The sequence below is a fragment of the Zonotrichia leucophrys genome, chromosome Z, assembly GCF_028769735.1.
Source record: "Zonotrichia leucophrys gambelii isolate GWCS_2022_RI chromosome Z, RI_Zleu_2.0, whole genome shotgun sequence".
NCBI classification, from domain to species: domain Eukaryota; kingdom Metazoa; phylum Chordata; class Aves; order Passeriformes; family Passerellidae; genus Zonotrichia; species Zonotrichia leucophrys.
The window spans coordinates 74,354,255-74,374,559 of record NC_088200.1 but is presented as its reverse complement, the minus strand read 5'-3'; the positions used below and the strand labels follow the sequence as shown (position 1 = coordinate 74,374,559).

Here is a 20,305-nt window from a genome sequence, read left to right as displayed (position 1 = left end):
TGGCCGCAGCTCTGCCCAGCACAGGGCCACGCTCACTGCCCTGCTCCTGCTGCCCCACTGCTGCTGACACAGCCCACCACGCCCATGGCATTCTTGGTGCCAGGCTGGCTCTACTTCACCTGATCTTCTACCGCACCCCTGGGGCCTTTTGGACCCACACAGCTCCCCAGCAGCAGAGTTGCACATTTGACTTCAAATACAGCATCAGACATTTCTAGATGGCCTTCCTCTTCTGAGCAACCTAAGAAAAAAGTCATGGACTTGCAGCTTCACCCGCACTCCAGGCTCCAAGGCACTTGCCAAAACTCCAGACTTCATCACTAAATGCATCAACACAAACTTGCCCCCACTGATTTTGCCTCACCTGGAGGCTTCAAACCTTCTCCCTTTCTTTCTTTGGCCACACAAGATAACAATGGCCCCGCACAGCTTCATACACATAACAACCATCTCCTTGAGTCTTAACAAAAGTCAAAAGACAACTGGGCAATAAGACTCTTTAGAACTGAAGAATACCTCAAGAACACAGCAGAGCACTCTCACAAGCCACCCACACCTTTCCAACAAGGGAAAACAAAGAAAGCCCTCTGACCTCCAGAACTACCACATATGCCCTCGGCCATAGCACTGCAGAAGCCTCCCTGAGCAAAGCCGCCAGATGCTCTCCCAGAGGCACCAGCCATTTGGGGCCTCAACATCACAGGGCAAAGGCCAAGTTCTGCTGTCACTGCCTGCAGGAAATCCCTACCTCCTGGCAGCACGGCAGCACTCAGCATCCTCAGCCAGAAACAGGAAGCGCTGGCTGCTCTGAAACTTGCACCTCTGCCTTGCACTCAAGATACCAGAACCCACAACTGGCACTTACGGGCTCAGGATATTCAGGCTCTTCTGAGACCACTGATGGAAACGTGATCTCTTCCGCCTCAATTAGCTCCTCTTGGGCTGCTTCTCCAGGAGCAGAGGGAGCCAGGGGAGAGATGGCTCTTGGTTCTGTCAGCTGTGGCAGGGAGAGAAGCATGAGGGACAAGTTATCACCTATTATTCAGAAACTCATTTCTTTTCAGATCTACCACCACATCTTCTAAGGAGAAATCAGAACATTCCGTAGCGACATAGGGAATCAAAGTCCCACAGACCAAGTTAAAACCGGCCCATTAAAGAGAACGGTGGATGGATATGAGGTGGATATACGTCCCTGGCTGCTCTCAGCAATCAACGTTGTTTCTGTAAAACAGAACTTTTAATTCTGGAATGCTCTGGAATGGAAAAGCAGGAAAATGACAGCAACGCCTCTGCTACTGCGGCTGCAGATATGAAAAACTCCAACTGGATCACCATCTCATCCAGGCCTGAAAGGGGATGGAAACGGTGTTGCAGAGGAATCTTCGGTTGCTGGAAAAATAGAAAATGAACACAGCAAGCCTCTCGTAGAAAACCAAGAAGCCGACAAGGCACAAGATATAATTGTCACCCACTCTAGTGTCGAAAGCACTTGGTTTCACTGAGGGCATGTTTAGTAGGGAAACAGCTCGTGTGGTGAGTAATGTCACATAGGGATTGTTGGAAATCCGCTGAAGATCCCTCCTACGCCTCCCATTGTCCAGGCTAAAGATCTCTCAGCACCTCCTCATTGGGCCTCTGCTCCACACCCTTGCCAAGCTCCTGTGTCCTTCTGTGCACATGCTGAAGCCCATCAGTGACTTTCTGCTTCCCAGGGCCCACAAGTGCACACAGCACTCCAGCTGTGGCCGCAGCTCTGCCCAGCACAGGGCCACGCTCACTGCCCTGCTCCTGCTGCCCCACTGCTGCTGACACAGCCCACCACGCCCATGGCATTCTTGGTGCCAGGCTGGCTCTACTTCACCTGATCTTCTACCGCACCCCTGGGGCCTTTTGGACCCACACAGCTCCCCAGCAGCAGAGTTGCACATTTGACTTCAAATACAGCATCAGACATTTCTAGATGGCCTTCCTCTTCTGAGCAACCTAAGAAAAAAGTCATGGACTTGCAGCTTCACCCGCACTCCAGGCTCCAAGGCACTTGCCAAAACTCCAGACTTCATCACTAAATGCATCAACACAAACTTGCCCCCACTGATTTTGCCTCACCTGGAGGCTTCAAACCTTCTCCCTTTCTTTCTTTGGCCACACAAGATAACAATGGCCCCGCACAGCTTCATACACATAACAACCATCTCCTTGAGTCTTAACAAAAGTCAAAAGACAACTGGGCAATAAGACTCTTTAGAACTGAAGAATACCTCAAGAACACAGCAGAGCACTCTCACAAGCCACCCACACCTTTCCAACAAGGGAAAACAAAGAAAGCCCTCTGACCTCCAGAACTACCACATATGCCCTCGGCCATAGCACTGCAGAAGCCTCCCTGAGCAAAGCCGCCAGATGCTCTCCCAGAGGCACCAGCCATTTGGGGCCTCAACATCACAGGGCAAAGGCCAAGTTCTGCTGTCACTGCCTGCAGGAAATCCCTACCTCCTGGCAGCACGGCAGCACTCAGCATCCTCAGCCAGAAACAGGAAGCCTGGCTGCTCTGAAACTTGCACCTCTGCCTGGCACTCAAGATACCAGAACCCACAACTGGCACTTACGGGCTCAGGATATTCAGGCTCTTCTGTGACCACTGATGGAAACGTGATCTCTTCCGCCTCAATTAGCTCCTCTTGGGCTGCTTCTCCAGGAGCAGAGGGAGCCAGGGGAGAGATGGCTCTTGGTTCTGTCAGCTGTGGCAGGGAGAGAAGCATGAGGGACAAGTTATCACCTATTATTCAGAAACTCATTTCTTTTCAGATCTACCACCACATCCTCTAAGGAGAAATCAGAACATTCCGTAGCGACATAGGGGAATCAAAGTCCCACAGACCAAGTTAAAACCGGCCCATTAAAGAGAACGGTGGATGGATATGAGGTGGATATACGTCCCTGGCTGCTCTCAGCAATCAACGTTGTTTCTGTAAAACAGAACTTTTAATTCTGGAATGCTCTGGAATGGAAAAGCAGGAAAATGACAGCAACGCCTCTGCTACTGCGGCTGCAGATATGAAAAACTCCAACTGGATCACCATCTCATCCAGGCCTGAAAGGGGATGGAAACGGTGTTGCAGAGGAATCTTCGGTTGCTGGAAAAATAGAAAATGAACACAGCAAGCCTCTCGTAGAAAACCAAGAAGCCGACAAGGCACAAGATATAATTGTCACCCACTCTAGTGTCGAAAGCACTTGGTTTCACTGAGGGCATGTTTAGTAGGGAAACAGCTCGTGTGGTGAGTAATGTCACATAGGGATTGTTGGAAATCCGCTGAAGATCCCTCCTACGCCTCCCATTGTCCAGGCTAAAGATCTCTCAGCACCTCCTCATTGGGCCTCTGCTCCACACCCTTGCCAAGCTCCTGTGTCCTTCTGTGCACATGCTGAAGCCCATCAGTGACTTTCTGCTTCCCAGGGCCCACAAGTGCACACAGCACTCCAGCTGTGGCCGCAGCTCTGCCCAGCACAGGGCCACGCTCACTGCCCTGCTCCTGCTGCCCCACTGCTGCTGACACAGCCCACCACGCCCATGGCATTCTTGGTGCCAGGCTGGCTCTACTTCACCTGATCTTCTACCGCACCCCTGGGGCCTTTTGGACCCACACAGCTCCCCAGCAGCAGAGTTGCACATTTGACTTCAAATACAGCATCAGACATTTCTAGATGGCCTTCCTCTTCTGAGCAACCTAAGAAAAAAGTCATGGACTTGCAGCTTCACCCGCACTCCAGGCTCCAAGGCACTTGCCAAAACTCCAGACTTCATCACTAAATGCATCAACACAAACTTGCCCCCACTGATTTTGCCTCACCAGGAGGCTTCAAACCTTCTCTCTTTCTTTCTTTGGCCACACAAGATAACAAATGGCCCCGCACAGCTTCATACACATAACAACCATCTCCTTGAGTCTTAACAAAAGTCAAAAGGCAACTGGGCATTAAGACTCTTTAGAACTGAAGAATACTCAAGAACACAGCAGAGCACTCTCACAAGCCACCCACACCTTTCCAACAAGGGAAAACAAAGAAAGCCCTCTGACCTCCAGAACTACCACATATGCCCTCGGCCATAGCACTGCAGAAGCCTCCCTGAGCAAAGCCGCCAGATGCTCTCCCAGAGGCACCAGCCATTTGGGGCCTCAACATCACAGGGCAAAGGCCAAGTTCTGCTGTCACTGCCTGCAGGAAATCCCGAGCTCCTGGCAGCACGGCAGCACTCAGCATCCTCAGCCAGAAACAGGAAGCACTGGCTGCTCTGAAACTTGCACCTCTGCCTTGCACTCAAGATACCAGAACCCACAACTGGCACTTACGGCTCAGGATATTCAGGCTCTTCTGTGACCACTGATGGAAACGTGATCTCTTCCGCCTCAATTAGCTCCTCTTGGCTGCTTCTCCAGGAGCAGAGGGAGCCAGGGGAGAGATGGCTCTTGGTTCTGTCAGCTGTGGCAGGGAGAAAAGCATGAGGGACAAGTTATCACCTATTATTCAGAAACTCATTTCTTTTCAGATCTACCACCACATCCTCTAAGGAGAAATCAGAACATTCCGTAGCGACATAGGGAATCAAAGTCCCACAGACCAAGTTAAAACCGGCCCATTAAAGAGAACGGTGGATGGATATGAGGTGGATATACGTCCCTGGCTGCTCTCAGCAATCAACGTTGTTTCTGTAAAACAGAACTTTTAATTCTGGAATGCTCTGGAATGGAAAAGCAGGAAAATGACAGCAACGCCTCTGCTACTGCGGCTGCAGATATGAAAAACTCCAACTGGATCACCATCTCATCCAGGCCTGAAAGGGGATGGAAACGGTGTTGCAGAGGAATCTTCGGTTGCTGGAAAAATAGAAAATGAACACAGCAAGCCTCTCGTAGAAAACCAAGAAGCCGACAAGGCACAAGATATAATTGTCACCCACTCTAGTGTCGAAAGCACTTGGTTTCACTGAGGGCATGTTTAGTAGGGAAACAGCTCGTGTGGTGAGTAATGTCACACAGGGATTGTTGGAAATCCGCTGAAGATCCCTCCTACGCCTCCCATTGTCCAGGCTAAAGATCTCTCAGCACCTCCTCATTGGGCCTCTGCTCCACACCCTTGCCAAGCTCCTGTGTCCTTCTGTGCACATGCTGAAGCCCATCAGTGACTTTCTGCTTCCCAGGGCCCACAGGTGCACACAGCACTCCAGCTGTGGCCGCAGCTCTGCCCAGCACAGGGCCACGCTCACTGCCCTGCTCCTGCTGCCCCACTGCTGCTGACACAGCCCACCACGCCCATGGCATTCTTGGTGCCAGGCTGGCTCTACTTCACCTGATCTTCTACCGCACCCCTGGGGCCTTTTGGACCCACACAGCTCCCCAGCAGCAGAGTTGCACATTTGACTTCAAATACAGCATCAGACATTTCTAGATGGCCTTCCTCTTCTGAGCAACCTAAGAAAAAAGTCATGGACTTGCAGCTTCACCCGCACTCCAGGCTCCAAGGCACTTGCCAAAACTCCAGACTTCATCACTAAATGCATCAACACAAACTTGCCCCCACTGATTTTGCCTCACCAGGAGGCTTCAAACCTTCTCTCTTTCTTTCTTTGGCCACACAAGATAACAATGGCCCGCACAGCTTCATACACATAACAACCATCTCTTGAGTCTTAACAAAAGTCAAAAGGCAACTGGGCATTAAGACTCTTTAGAACTGAAGAATACCTCAAGAACACAGCAGAGCACTCTCACAAGCCACCCACACCTTTCCAACAAGGGAAAACAAAGAAAGCCCTCTGACCTCCAGAACTACCACATATGCCCTCGGCCATAGCACTGCAGAAGCCTCCCTGAGCAAAGCCGCCAGATCTCTCCAGAGGCACCAGCCATTTGGGGCCTCAACATCACAGGGCAAAGGCCAAGTTCTGCTGTCACTGCCTGCAGGAAATCCCGACTCCTGGCAGCACGGCAGCACTCAGCATCCTCAGCCAGAAACAGAAGCACTGGCTGCTCTGAAACTTGCACCTCTGCCTTGCACTCAAGATACCAGAACCCACACTGGCACTTACGGGCTCAGGATATTCAGGCTCTTCTGTGACCACTGATGGAAACGTGATCTCTTCCGCCTCAATTAGCTCCTCTTGGGCTGCTTCTCCAGGAGCAGAGGGAGCCAGGGGAGAGATGGCTCTTGGTTCTGTCAGCTGTGGCAGGGAGAAAAGCATGAGGGACAAGTTATCACCTATTATTCAGAAACTCATTTCTTTTCAGATCTACCACCACATCTTCTAAGGAGAAATCAGAACATTCCGTAGCGACATAGGGAATCAAAGTCCCACAGACCAAGTTAAAACCGGCCCATTAAAGAGAACGGTGGATGGATATGAGGTGGATATACGTCCCTGGCTGCTCTCAGCAATCAACGTTGTTTCTGTAAAACAGAACTTTTAATTCTGGAATGCTCTGGAATGGAAAAGCAGGAAAATGACAGAAAAGCCTCTGCTACTGCGGCTGCAGATATGAAAAACTCCAACTGGATCACCATCTCATCCAGGCCTGAAAGGGGATGGAAACGGTGTTGCAGAGGAATCTTCGGTTGCTGGAAAAATAGAAAATGAACACAGCAAGCCTCTCGTAGAAAACCAAGAAGCCGACAAGGCACAAGATATAATTGTCACCCACTCTAGTGTCGAAAGCACTTGGTTTCACTGAGGGCATGTTTAGTAGGGAAACAGCTCGTGTGGTGAGTAATGTCACACAGGGATTGTTGGAAATCCGCTGAAGATCCCTCCTACGCCTCCCATTGTCCAGGCTAAAGATCTCTCAGCACCTCCTCATTGGGCCTCTGCTCCACACCCTTGCCAAGCTCCTGTGTCCTTCTGTGCACATGCTGAAGCCCATCAGTGACTTTCTGCTTCCCAGGGCCCACAAGTGCACACAGCACTCCAGCTGTGGCCGCAGCGCTGCCCAGCACAGGGCCACGCTCACTGCCCTGCTCCTGCTGCCCCACTGCTGCTGACACAGCCCACCACGCCCATGGCATTCTTGGTGCCAGGCTGGCTCTACTTCACCTGATCTTCTACCGCACCCTGGGGCCTTTTGGACCCACACAGCTCCCCAGCAGCAGAGTTGCACATTTGACTTCAAATACAGCATCAGACATTTCTAGATGGCCTTCCTCTTCTGAGCAACCTAAGAAAAAGTCATGGACTTGCAGCTTCACCCGCACTCCAGGCTCCAAGGCACTTGCCAAAACTCCAGACTTCATCACTAAATGCATCAACACAAACTTGCCCCCACTGATTTTGCCTCACCAGGAGGCTTCAAATCTTCTCCCTTTCTTTCTTTGGCCACACAAGATAACAATGGCCCCGCACAGTTTCATACACATAACAACCATCTCCTTGAGTCTTAACAAAAGTCAAAAGGCAACTGGGCATTAAGACTCTTTAGAACTGAAGAATACCTCAAGAACACAGCAGAGCACTCTCACAAGCCACCCACACCTTTCCAACAAGGGAAAACAAAGAAAGCCCTCTGACCTCCAGAACTACCACATATGCCCTCGGCCATAGCACTGCAGAAGCCTCCCTGAGCAAAGCCGCCAGATCCTCTCCCAGAGGCACCAGCCATTTGGGGCCTCAACATCACAGGGCAAAGGCCAAGTTCTGCTGTCACTGCCTGCAGGAAATCCCTACTCCTGGCAGCACGGCAGCACTCAGCATCCTCAGCCAGAAACAGGAAGCGCTGGCTGCTCTGAAACTTGCACCTCTGCCTTGCACTCAAGATACCAGAACCCACAACTGGCACTTACGGGCTCAGGATATTCAGGCTCTTCTGTGACCACTGATGGAAACGTGATCTCTTCCGCCTCAATTAGCTCCTCTTGGGCTGCTTCTCCAGGAGCAGAGGGAGCCAGGGGAGAGATGGCTCTTGGTTCTTTCAGCTGTGGCAGGGAGAGAAGCATGAGGGACAAGTTATCACCTATTATTCAGAAACTCATTTCTTTTCAGATCTACCACCACATCCTCAAGGAGAAATCAGAACATTCCGTAGCGACATAGGGAATCAAAGTCCCACAGACCAAGTTAAAACCGGCCCATTAAAGAGAACGGTGGATGGATATGAGGTGGATATACGTCCCTGGCTGCTCTCAGCAATCAACGTTGTTTCTGTAAAACAGAACTTTTAGTTCTGGTCTGCTCTGGAATGGAAAAGCAGGAAAATGACAGCAACACCTCTGCTACTGCGGCTGCAGATATGAAAAACTCCAACTGGATCACCATCTCATCCAGGCCTGAAAGGGGATGGAAACAGGTGTTGCAGAGGAATCTTCGGTTGCTGGAAAAATAGAAAATGAACACAGCAAGCCTCTCGTAGAAAACCAAGAAGCCGACAAGGCACAAGATATAATTGTCACCCACTCTAGTGTCGAAAGCACTTGGTTTCACTGAGGGCATGTTTAGTAGGGAAACAGCTCGTGTGGTGAGTAATGTCACATAGGGATTGTTGGAAATCCGCTGAAGATCCCTCCTACGCCTCCCATTGTCCAGGCTAAAGATCTCTCAGCACCTCCTCATTGGGCCTCTGCTCCACACCCTTGCCAAGCTCCTGTGTCCTTCTGTGCACATGCTGAAGCCCATCAGTGACTTTCTGCTTCCCAGGGCCCACAGGTGCACACAGCACTCCAGCTGTGGCCGCAGCTCTGCCCAGCACAGGGCCACGCTCACTGCCCTGCTCCTGCTGCCCCACTGCTGCTGACACAGCCCACCACGCCCATGGCATTCTTGGTGCCAGGCTGGCTCTACTTCACCTGATCTTCTACCGCACCCCTGGGGCCTTTTGGACCCACACAGCTCCCCAGCAGCAGAGTTGCACATTTGACTTCAAATACAGCATCAGACATTTCTAGATGGCCTTCCTCTTCTGAGCAACCTAAGAAAAAGTCATGGACTTGCAGCTTCACCCGCACTCCAGGCTCCAAGGCACTTGCCAAAACTCCAGACTTCATCACTAAATGCATCAACACAAACTTGCCCCACTGATTTTGCCTCACCAGGAGGCTTCAAATCTTCTCCCTTTCTTTCTTTGGCCACACAAGATAACAATGGCCCCGCACAGTTTCATACACATAACAACCATCTCCTTGAGTCTTAACAAAAGTCAAAAGGCAACTGGGCATTAAGACTCTTTAGAACTGAAGAATACCTCAAGAACACAGCAGAGCACTCTCACAAGCCACCCACACCTTTCCAACAAGGGAAAACAAAGAAAGCCCTCTGACCTCCAGAACTACCACATATGCCCTCGGCCATAGCACTGCAGAAGCCTCCCTGAGCAAAGCCGCCAGATCCTCTCCCAGAGGCACCAGCCATTTGGGGCCTCAACATCACAGGGCAAAGGCCCAAGTTCTGCTGTCACTGCTGCAGGAAATCCCTACCTCCTGGCAGCACGGCAGCACTCAGCATCCTCAGCCAGAAAACAGGAAGCGCTGGCTGCTCTGAAACTTGCACCTCTGCCTTGCACTCAAGATACCAGAACCCACAACTGGCACTTACGGGCTCAGGATATTCAGGCTCTTCTGTGACCACTGATGGAAACGTGATCTCTTCCGCCTCAATTAGCTCCTCTTGGGCTGCTTCTCCAGGAGCAGAGGGAGCCAGGGGAGAGATGGCTCTTGGTTCTGTCAGCTGTGGCAGGGAGAGAAGCATGAGGGACAAGTTATCACCTATTATTCAGAAACTCATTTCTTTTCAGATCTACCACCACATCCTCTAAGGAGAAATCAGAACATTCCGTAGCGACATAGGGAATCAAAGTCCCACAGACCAAGTTAAAACCGGCCCATTAAAGAGAACGGTGGATGGATATGAGGTGGATATACGTCCCTGGCTGCTCTCAGCAATCAACGTTGTTTCTGTAAAACAGAACTTTTAATTCTGGAATGCTCTGGAATGGAAAAGCAGGAAAATGACAGCAACACCTCTGCTACTGCGGCTGCAGATATGAAAAACTCCAACTGGATCACCATCTCATCCAGGCCTGAAAGGGGATGGAAACAGTGTTGCAGAGGAATCTTCGGTTGCTGGAAAAATAGAAAATGAACACAGCAAGCCTCTCGTAGAAAACCAAGAAGCTGACAAGGCACAAGATATAATTGTCACCCACTCTAGTGTCGAAAGCACTTGGTTTCACTGAGGGCATGTTTAGTAGGGAAACAGCTCGTGTGGTGAGTAATGTCACATAGGGATTGTTGGAAATCCGCTGAAGATCCTCCTACGCCTCCCATTGTCCAGGCTAAAGATCTCTCAGCACCTCCTCATTGGGCCTCTGCTCCACACCCTTGCCAAGCTCCTGTGTCCTTCTGTGCACATGCTGAAGCCCATCAGTGACTTTCTGCTTCCCAGGGCCCACAAGTGCACACAGCACTCCAGCTGTGGCCGCAGCGCTGCCCAGCACAGGGCCACGCTCACTGCCCTGCTCCTGCTGCCCCACTGCTGCTGACACAGCCCACCATGCCCTTGGCATTCTTGGTGCCAGGCTGGCTCTACTTCACCTGATCTTCTACCGCACCCCTGGGGCCTTTTGGACCCACACAGCTCCCCAGCAGCAGAGTTGCACATTTGACTTCAAATACAGCATCAGACATTTCTAGATGGCCTTCCTCTTCTGAGCAACCTAAGAAAAAGTCATGGACTTGCAGCTTCACCCGCACTCCAGGCTCCAAGGCACTTGCCAAAACTCCAGACTTCATCACTAAATGCATCAACACAAACTTGCCCCCACTGATTTTGCCTCACCTGGCAGCTTCAAACCTTCTCCCTTTCTTTCTTTGGCCACACAAGATAACAATGGCCCCGCACAGCTTCATACACATAACAACCATCTCCTTGAGTCTTAACAAAAGTCAAAAGGCAACTGGGCATTAAGACTCTTTAGAACTGAAGAATACCTCAAGAACACAGCAGAGCACTCTCACAAGCCACCCACACCTTTCCAACAAGGGAAAACAAAGAAAGCCCTCTGACCTCCAGAACTACCACATATGCCCTCGGCCATAGCACTGCAGAAGCCTCCCTGAGCAAAGCCGCCAGATGCTCTCCCAGAGGCACCAGCCATTTGGGGCCTCAACATCACAGGGCAAAGGCCAAGTTCTGCTGTCACTGCCTGCAGGAAATCCCTACCTCCTGGCAGCACGGCAGCACTCAGCATCCTCAGCCAGAAACAGGAAGCGCTGGCTGCTCTGAAACTTGCACCTCTGCCTTGCACTCAAGATACCAGAACCCACAACTGGCACTTACGGGCTCAGGATATTCAGGCTCTTCTGTGACCACTGATGGAAACGTGATCTCTTCCGCCTCAATTAGCTCCTCTTGGGCTGCTTCTCCAGGAGCAGAGGGAGCCAGGGGAGAGATGGCTCTTGGTTCTGTCAGCTGTGGCAGGGAGAGAAGCATGAGGGACAAGTTATCACCTATTATTCAGAAACTCATTTCTTTTCAGATCTACCACCACATCCTCTAAGGAGAAATCAGAACATTCCGTAGCGACATAGGGAATCAAAGTCCCACAGACCAAGTTAAAACCGGCCCATTAAAGAGAACGGTGGATGGATATGAGGTGGATATACGTCCCTGGCTGCTCTCAGCAATCAACGTTGTTTCTGTAAAACAGAACTTTTAATTCTGGAATGCTCTGGAATGGAAAAGCAGGAAAATGACAGCAACACTCTGCTACTGCGGCTGCAGATATGAAAAACTCCAACTGGATCACCATCTCATCCAGGCCTGAAAGGGGATGGAAACGTGTTGCAGAGGAATCTTCGGTTGCTGGAAAAATAGAAAATGAACACAGCAAGCCTCTCGTAGAAAACCAAGAAGCTGACAAGGCACAAGATATAATTGTCACCCACTCTAGTGTCGAAAGCACTTGGTTTCACTGAGGGCATGTTTAGTAGGGAAACAGCTCGTGTGGTGAGTAATGTCACATAGGGATTGTTGGAAATCCGCTGAAGATCCCTCCTACGCCTCCCATTGTCCAGGCTAAAGATCTCTCAGCACCTCCTCATTGGGCCTCTGCTCCACACCCTTGCCAAGCTCCTGTGTCCTTCTGTGCACATGCTGAAGCCCATCAGTGACTTTCTGCTTCCCAGGGCCCACAGGTGCACACAGCACTCCAGCTGTGGCCGCAGCTCTGCCCAGCACAGGGCCACGCTCACTGCCCTGCTCCTGCTGCCCCACTGCTGCTGACACAGCCCACCACGCCCATGGCATTCTTGGTGCCAGGCTGGCTCTACTTCACCTGATCTTCTACCGCACCCCTGGGGCCTTTTGGACCCACACAGCTCCCCAGCAGCAGAGTTGCACATTTGACTTCAAATACAGCATCAGACATTTCTAGATGGCCTTCCTCTTCTGAGCAACCTAAGAAAAAAGTCATGGACTTGCAGCTTCACCCGCACTCCAGGCTCCAAGGCACTTGCCAAAACTCCAGACTTCATCACTAAATGCATCAACACAAACTTGCCCCCACTGATTTTGCCTCACCAGGAGGCTTCAAACCTTCTCTCTTTCTTTCTTTGGCCACACAAGATAACAATGGCCCCGCACAGCTTCATACACATAACAACCATCTCCTTGAGTCTTAACAAAAGTCAAAAGACAACTGGGCAATAAGACTCTTTAGAACTGAAGAATACCTCAAGAACACAGCAGAGCACTCTCACAAGCCACCCACACCTTTCCAACAAGGGAAAACAAAGAAAGCCCTCTGACCTCCAGAACTACCACATATGCCCTCGGCCATAGCACTGCAGAAGCCTCCCTGAGCAAAGCCGCCAGATGCTCTCCCAGAGGCACCAGCCATTTGGGGCCTCAACATCACAGGGCAAAGGCCAAGTTCTGCTGTCACTGCCTGCAGGAAATCCCTACCTCCTGGCAGCACGGCAGCACTCAGCATCCTCAGCCAGAAACAGGAAGCGCTGGCTGCTCTGAAACTTGCACCTCTGCCTTGCACTCAAGATACCAGAACCCACAACTGGCACTTACGGGCTCAGGATATTCAGGCTCTTCTGTGACCACTGATGGAAACGTGATCTCTTCCGCCTCAATTAGCTCCTCTTGGGCTGCTTCTCCAGGAGCAGAGGGAGCCAGGGGAGAGATGGCTCTTGGTTCTGTCAGCTGTGGCAGGGAGAGAAGCATGAGGGACAAGTTATCACCTATTATTCAGAAACTCATTTCTTTTCAGATCTACCACCACATCCTCTAAGGAGAAATCAGAACATTCCGTAGCGACATAGGGAATCAAAGTCCCACAGACCAAGTTAAAACCGGCCCATTAAAGAGAACGGTGGATGGATATGAGGTGGATATACGTCCCTGGCTGCTCTCAGCAATCAACGTTGTTTCTGTAAAACAGAACTTTTAATTCTGGAATGCTCTGGAATGGAAAAGCGGAAAATGACAGCAACGCCTCTGCTACTGCGGCTGCAGATATGAAAAACTCCAACTGGATCACCATCTCATCCAGGCCTGAAAGGGGATGGAAACAGTGTTGCAGAGGAATCTTCGGTTGCTGGAAAAATAGAAAATGAACACAGCAAGCCTCTCGTAGAAAACCAAGAAGCGACAAGGCACAAGATATAATTGTCGCCCACTCTAGTGTCGAAAGCACTTGGTTTCACTGAGGGCATGTTTAGTAGGGAAACAGCTCGTGTGGTGAGTAATGTCACATAGGGATTGTTGGAAATCCGCTGAAGATCCCTCCTACGCCTCCCATTGTCCAGGCTAAAGATCTCTCAGCACCTCCTCATTGGGCCTCTGCTCCACACCCTTGCCAAGCTCCTGTGTCCTTCTGTGCACATGCTGAAGCCCATCAGTGACTTTCTGCTTCCCAGGGCCCACAAGTGCACACAGCACTCCAGCTGTGGCCGCAGCTCTGCCCAGCACAGGGCCACGCTCACTGCCCTGCTCCTGCTGCCCCACTGCTGCTGACACAGCCCACCACGCCCATGGCATTCTTGGTGCCAGGCTGGCTCTACTTCCCTGATCTTCTACCGCACCCCTGGGGCCTTTTGGACCCACACAGCTCCCCAGCAGCAGAGTTGCACATTTGACTTCAAATACAGCATCAGACATTTCTAGATGGCCTTCCTCTTCTGAGCAACCTAAGAAAAAAGTCATGGACTTGCAGCTTCACCCGCACTCCAGGCTCCAAGGCACTTGCCAAAACTCCAGACTTCATCACTAAATGCATCAACACAAACTTGCCCCCACTGATTTTGCCTCACCAGGAGGCTTCAAACCTTCTCTCTTTCTTTCTTTGGCCACACAAGATAACAATGGCCCCGCACAGTTTCATACACATAACAACCATCTCCTTGAGTCTTAACAAAAGTCAAAAGGCAACTGGGCATTAAGACTCTTTAGAACTGAAGAATACCTCAAGAACACAGCAGAGCACTCTCACAAGCCACCCACACCTTTCCAACAAGGGAAAACAAAGAAAGCCCTCTGACCTCCAGAACTACCACATATGCCCTCGGCCATAGCACTGCAGAAGCCTCCTGAGCAAAGCCGCCAGATCCTCTCCCAGAGGCACCAGCCATTTGGGGCCTCAACATCACAGGGCAAAGGCCAAGTTCTGCTGTCACTGCCTGCAGGAAATCCCAGCTCCTGGCAGCACGGCAGCACTCAGCATCCTCAGCCAGAAACAGGAAGCGCTGGCTGCTCTGAAACTTGCACCTCTGCCTTGCACTCAAGATACCAGAACCCACAACTGGCACTTACGGCAGAATATTCAGGCTCTTCTGTGACCACTGATGGAAACGTGATCTCTTCCGCCTCAATTAGCTCCTCTTGGGCTGCTTCTCCAGGAGCAGAGGGAGCCAGGGGAGAGATGGCTCTTGGTTCTTTCAGCTGTGGCAGGGAGAGAAGCATGAGGGACAAGTTATCACCTATTATTCAGAAACTCATTTCTTTTCAGATCTACCACCACATCCTCTAAGGAGAAATCAGAACATTCCGTAGCGACATAGGGAATCAAAGTCCCACAGACCAAGTTAAAACCGGCCCATTAAAGAGAACGGTGGATGGATATGAGGTGGATATACGTCCCTGGCTGCTCTCAGCAATCAACGTTGTTTCTGTAAAACAGAACTTTTAGTTCTGGTCTGCTCTGGAATGGAAAAGCAGGAAAATGACAGCAACACCTCTGCTACTGCGGCTGCAGATATGAAAAACTCCCAACTGGATCACCATCTCATCCAGGCCTGAAAGGGGATGGAAACAGTGTTGCAGAGGAATCTTCGGTTGCTGGAAAAATAGCAAAAAAGCCTCTCGAAGAAAACCAAGAAGCCAACAAGGCAAAAGATATAACTGTCACCCACTCTAGTGTCGAAAGCATTTGGTTTCACTGAGGGCATGTTTAGTAGGGAAACAGCTCGTGTGGTGAGTAATGTCACACAGGGATTGTTGGAAGTCTGCTGAAGATCCCTCCTACGCCTCCCATTGTCCAGGCTAAAGATCTCTCAGCACCTCCTCATTGGGCCTCTGCTCCACACCCTTGCCCAGCTCCTGTGTCCTTCTGTGCACATGCTGAAGCCCATCAGTGACTTTCTGCTTCCCAGGGCCCACAAGTGCACACAGCACTCCAGCTGTGGCCACAGCACTGCCCAGCACAGGGCCACGCTCACTGCCCCGCTCCTGCTGCCCCACTGCTTCTGACACAGGCCACCATGCCCTTTGCCTTCTTGGACACCTGGTCTCACGTCGGCTCTTCTTCAGCTCATCTTCTACCGCACCCCTGGGGCCTTTTGGACCCACACAGCTCCCCAGCCGCAGAGTTGCACATTTGACTTCAATTACAGCATCAGCCATTTCTAGATGGCCTTTCTCTTCTGAGCAACATAAGAAAACAGTCCATTATTTGCAGCTTCACCCGCACACCAGGCTCCAACGCACTTACCCAAACTCCAGCTTTCATCACTAAATGTATCAACAGAAACTTGCCCTCCAGACTTAATCACTAAATGCATCAACAGAAACGTGCCCCCACTGATTTTGCCTCAGGTAAAAAACTAGGAGGCTTCATACATTCTCCCTTTCTTTCTTTGGCCACACACGATAACAATGGCCCCGCACATCTTCATACACATAACAACCATCTCCTTGAGTCTTATCGAAAGTCAAAAGAGAACTGGGCAATAAGATTCTTTAGAACTGAAAAATAACTCGAGAAAATTGCAGAGCACTCTCACAAGCCAAACATATCTTGCCAACAAAGGGAAACAAAGAAAGCCCTCTGACCTCCAGCACTATAACGTGTGCCCTCGGCCATAGCACTGCAGAAGCCCAGAGACGGAGCTTCCCTGAGCCAAGCAGCCAGATGCTCTCCCAGAGGCACCAGCCATTTGGGGCCTCAACATCACAGGGCAAAGGCCAAGTTCTGCTGTCACTGCCTGCAGGAAATCCCTACCTCCTGGCTGCACTCCAGCACTCAGCATCCTCAGCCAACAACAGGAGGCGCTGGCTGCTCTGAAACTTTCACCTCTGCCTTGCTCTAAAGACAGCATCACACACAACTGGCACTTACGGGCTCAGGACATTCAGGCTCTTCAGTGACCAGTGATGGAAACTGGAGCACGTCCACCTCAATTTGCTCCTCTTGGGCTTCTTCTCCAGGAGCAGAGGGAGCCAGGGGAGAGATGGCTCTTGGTTCTGTCAGCTGCTGCAAGAGTGAAGCATGAGGGACAGGCCGTCACCTATCATTTAGAAACTAATTTATTTTCCGACCTATCACCACATCTTCTAAGGAGAAATCAGAACTTTCCGTAGCGATATAGGGAATCAAAGTTCTACAGACCAAGATAAAAGCGGCCAGTTAAAGAGAACTGTGGATGGATATGAGGTTGATATTCTTCCCTGGCTGCTATTAGCAATCAGCCTTGTTTCTGCAAAACAGGTCTTTTTATTCTTGAAAGCTCTGAAATGGAAAAGCAGGAAAATGACAGCAACGCCATTACTACTGCTGCCGCAGACATTGGTAACTCCAACTGGATCACCATTTCATCCAGTTTTGAAAGGGGCAGGAAACTTTGTTGTGGAGGAATCTTTGCTTGCTGGAAAAAGGGAAAATGAACACAGCAAACCTCTCCTAGGAATCCTACAAGCCAACAAGGCACAAGATAGAAGTGTCACCCACTCCAGTGTCGAAAGCACTTGGTTTCACCAAGGGCATGTTTAGTTGGGAAACAGCCTGTATGGTGAATACTGTAACTTAGGGACTGATGGAAGTCTGCCTGAAGGTCCTCCTATGCCCCCCATTTTCTAGGCTAAAGCTCTCTCAGCACTTCCTCACTGGCCTTGTGCTCCACACCCTTGGCAGCTTGCCCATTTGATTTCAAATACAGCATCCACCATTTCTAGATGGCCTTCCTTTTCTGAGCAACATAAGAAAACTCTCAAGGACTTGCAGCTTCACCCGCACTTCAGGCTCCAAGGCACTTGCCAAAACTCCAGACTTCATCACTAAATGCATCAACACAAACTTGCCCCCACTGATTTTGCCTCACCAGGAGGCTTCCCTAACCACTCACTTTCTTTCTTTGGCAAGATGGAATTAGAATGGCCCCGCACAGCTTCATGCATGTAACAACCATCTCCTTGAGTCTTATCAAAAGTCAAAAGAGAACTGGGCAATAAGATTCTTTAGAACTGAAAAATAACCCATAAAAGTGCAGAGCACTCTCACAAGCCAAACACATCTTTCCAACATGGCAAAACAAACAAACCCCTTTAGCCTCCAGCACTACTATGTGTGCCCTCGGCCACAGCACTGCAGAAGCCCAGAGACAGAGCTTCCCTGAGCAAAGCAGCCAGATGCTCTCCCAGAGGCACCAGTCCTTTGGGGCCTCAACATGACAGGTCAAAGCCCAAATTCTGCTGTCGCTGAATTTGTGCCCCAACTGGCACTTACGGGCTCAGGGTATCCAAGCTCTGCTCTGACCAATGATGGAAGGTGGTGTTCATTCACTTCAGTTTCCTCTTTTTGGGCTTCTTCTCCAGGAGCAGCAGAAGCCAGGGGAGAGACCGCTGTGGGTTCTGTTGTCTGTGCAAGAGAGACGCATGAGGCACCAGCTGTCACCTATCATTCAGAACCTCATTTCTTGTCACATTTTCCACCACATCTTTTAAGGAGAAATCAGGAACTTTGATAGCAATGGAATTTTAATCACCCTGACTGATGTATAATTGGCTGATTCAAACACAATGTAAATTGCTCTAATTTAAATCTTCCACCCTGCCTACTATCAGATAGCAATGTTCTATTTGTAACACCTTGCTTCTAGTTCTTGGAAGTTATGAAATGGAAAAGCAGTAATTAGGCAGTGATGCCTTTGTTTTTCCTGCTGCAGTCATCAAAATAGAATTTCTTCTGTCCTTCCCAGTTTGCCCTCAATGCTCTATTGCCACTAGCCAAGCTCTCAGCTTGTTTTACAATTCTTAAAAACCATGAACATGAAATCTCCATTTCTCACTCACCTCACGAGCAGCATCTCTGAATACACGCTTCAGGTGACCTGCAATGGGGAAGGGATAATGAACAAGATGCTGTGAGAAACCTGCTGAATCCCACAGAATGAGTCAACCTAAACAGAGATTTCCCATTTCACAACTTCCCTCCAATAGACACATTTCATTCACAGCCAGCAAGAGATCAGGACAATAGTCTTGGTTGTGCCTACACTTTGGCCTGTTTTGCCAGTAAATGAATACAAACACATGGTGGTCCGGTTCTACTAAACACATCAAGCAGCTTTTTTTATCCTCTCCCTCAGGTACTTTTTTTCTTTAAATCAGTTGCATACACTAATTCTCATGAATTCTCTTGCTGGAAATAGTGTCCCAGAAAAGCTTCCCCAAAATCCCCCTGAGCTGTGCCACTTCTATTGTTAAACAGCACAGCAGCAGCTCCAGGGTTCTGCAGCAGACACTCACTGCTTTGGAATTTGCATTTCTTTGCAAAGAGAACCACTATTTTAGAACAGAGTAAAAGATGAAGTTAGACAGTCAAATCCTTTCAGGAGAAAATTTAGAAAGAAAGAAGCTTTCCCTGAATTCTGGGAACAACTGCAGAGTTTTTACAAGGCCCTCCAAGGAGGTCTTCCATTCTACATTTCCAAAGGTGTCTTGCAATACCAGTAAACTGAGGAAATTACAGACTCTGCTGCCACGGACTCTCCTGTGGAAGGAACAGAAGCCCTGCAGGTTCCCTTGCAAATGCTGCCCCTGTGGCTACAGACACCCCCTTTTTAGCTGAACTAGTTGAAAGGACGTTCACCAAATGAGTGGCATTCTAAAGTTCTTCCTGTTTCAAAATCAGAAACTCGGTCACTGAGAAAGAGCAGGAAGATATACAAAAGCCAAGATAGGTTACACCCAGGGAAAACCTCTGCTTACGTGCCAGCCGTGTCAGATAATATGCAGAATAATAAAGTGCATAAGCAGCGAAAATTGCAGAAGTGACTTTCTCCATCCCTGTGGCACTGGTCTACAACTCTGCCAACTGTGCTCACACAGTAGAAAAAACAAAGCTTTTGTCAGTGCACAGCTGTCCAATGACAAATGGCTTAACCAAGAGGATTCTCCTGCTCTCAGCAAGACATATGGCTGCTCCCCTGTGCACCAAGGCAACCTTCTGATGTCACCACGACAATGTGGAAACCATGCCCTGACATCACAAAGCAAACTGTCTATGTTTCTCTGTCAATTTATGCCAAGCAATAACCAACCTTCCCTACAGCAAACACAAAATAGCCTGCAAAGTTCTCCTCTGTCAAAAAGCAGCACAAATTCCCCTCACGGGCCCAACCCTGTTGTTCAACGGGATCCAAGAGGAACTCCAAGAGTGCACAAAGCACCTACAGCCTGGACCCCAACTGAGCACTCAGATGGGACCCAAGCAAAGGAAACCAGACCAAGAAAATGGCCCACAGCATTGCACAGAACCAGGAGAGAAGCCACTGCTGGTATAACAGCTGAAATCATTCCTAAAAAATCTCCCCACATATTTGCACATTATTGGACATGCCCAGGGCTCTGGTGCATGTACATCTCTGCCTTTATTCCCCTTTGGAAGCAGTCAAACTGGCAGCATCTGCCTGCATGCAGGAGCTGCTCCAGGCTGGGAACGCGACTGGCGGTGCCGATTTCCAGAGGCTTCTGTGTCCCAGGGGAAGCCAAGGCAGGAGCGGGCGGAATGGGGCTGGCACTGCTGCTGCTCTGTGCCAG

The 20,305-nt window shown here is 50.1% G+C and overlaps 1 protein-coding gene across 1 annotated transcript in view; it reads right to left on the bottom strand.

The window, feature by feature from the left end:
- The window catches only part of LOC135460137 (serine/threonine-protein kinase PAK 3-like), a 52,592-nt gene extending 35,340 nt beyond the window's left edge, over window positions 1-17,252 (bottom strand). Inside the window, exons 1-2 of the mRNA XM_064736808.1 lie at window positions 17,217-17,252; window positions 16,608-16,742 (exon numbers count right to left, since the gene is read on the bottom strand). Of these exons, the coding sequence (XP_064592878.1) occupies window positions 16,608-16,742; window positions 17,217-17,252 (171 nt within the window). The remainder of the gene's footprint in view (window positions 1-16,607; window positions 16,743-17,216) is intronic.
- Between the last annotated feature and the right edge of the window lie 3,053 nt (window positions 17,253-20,305).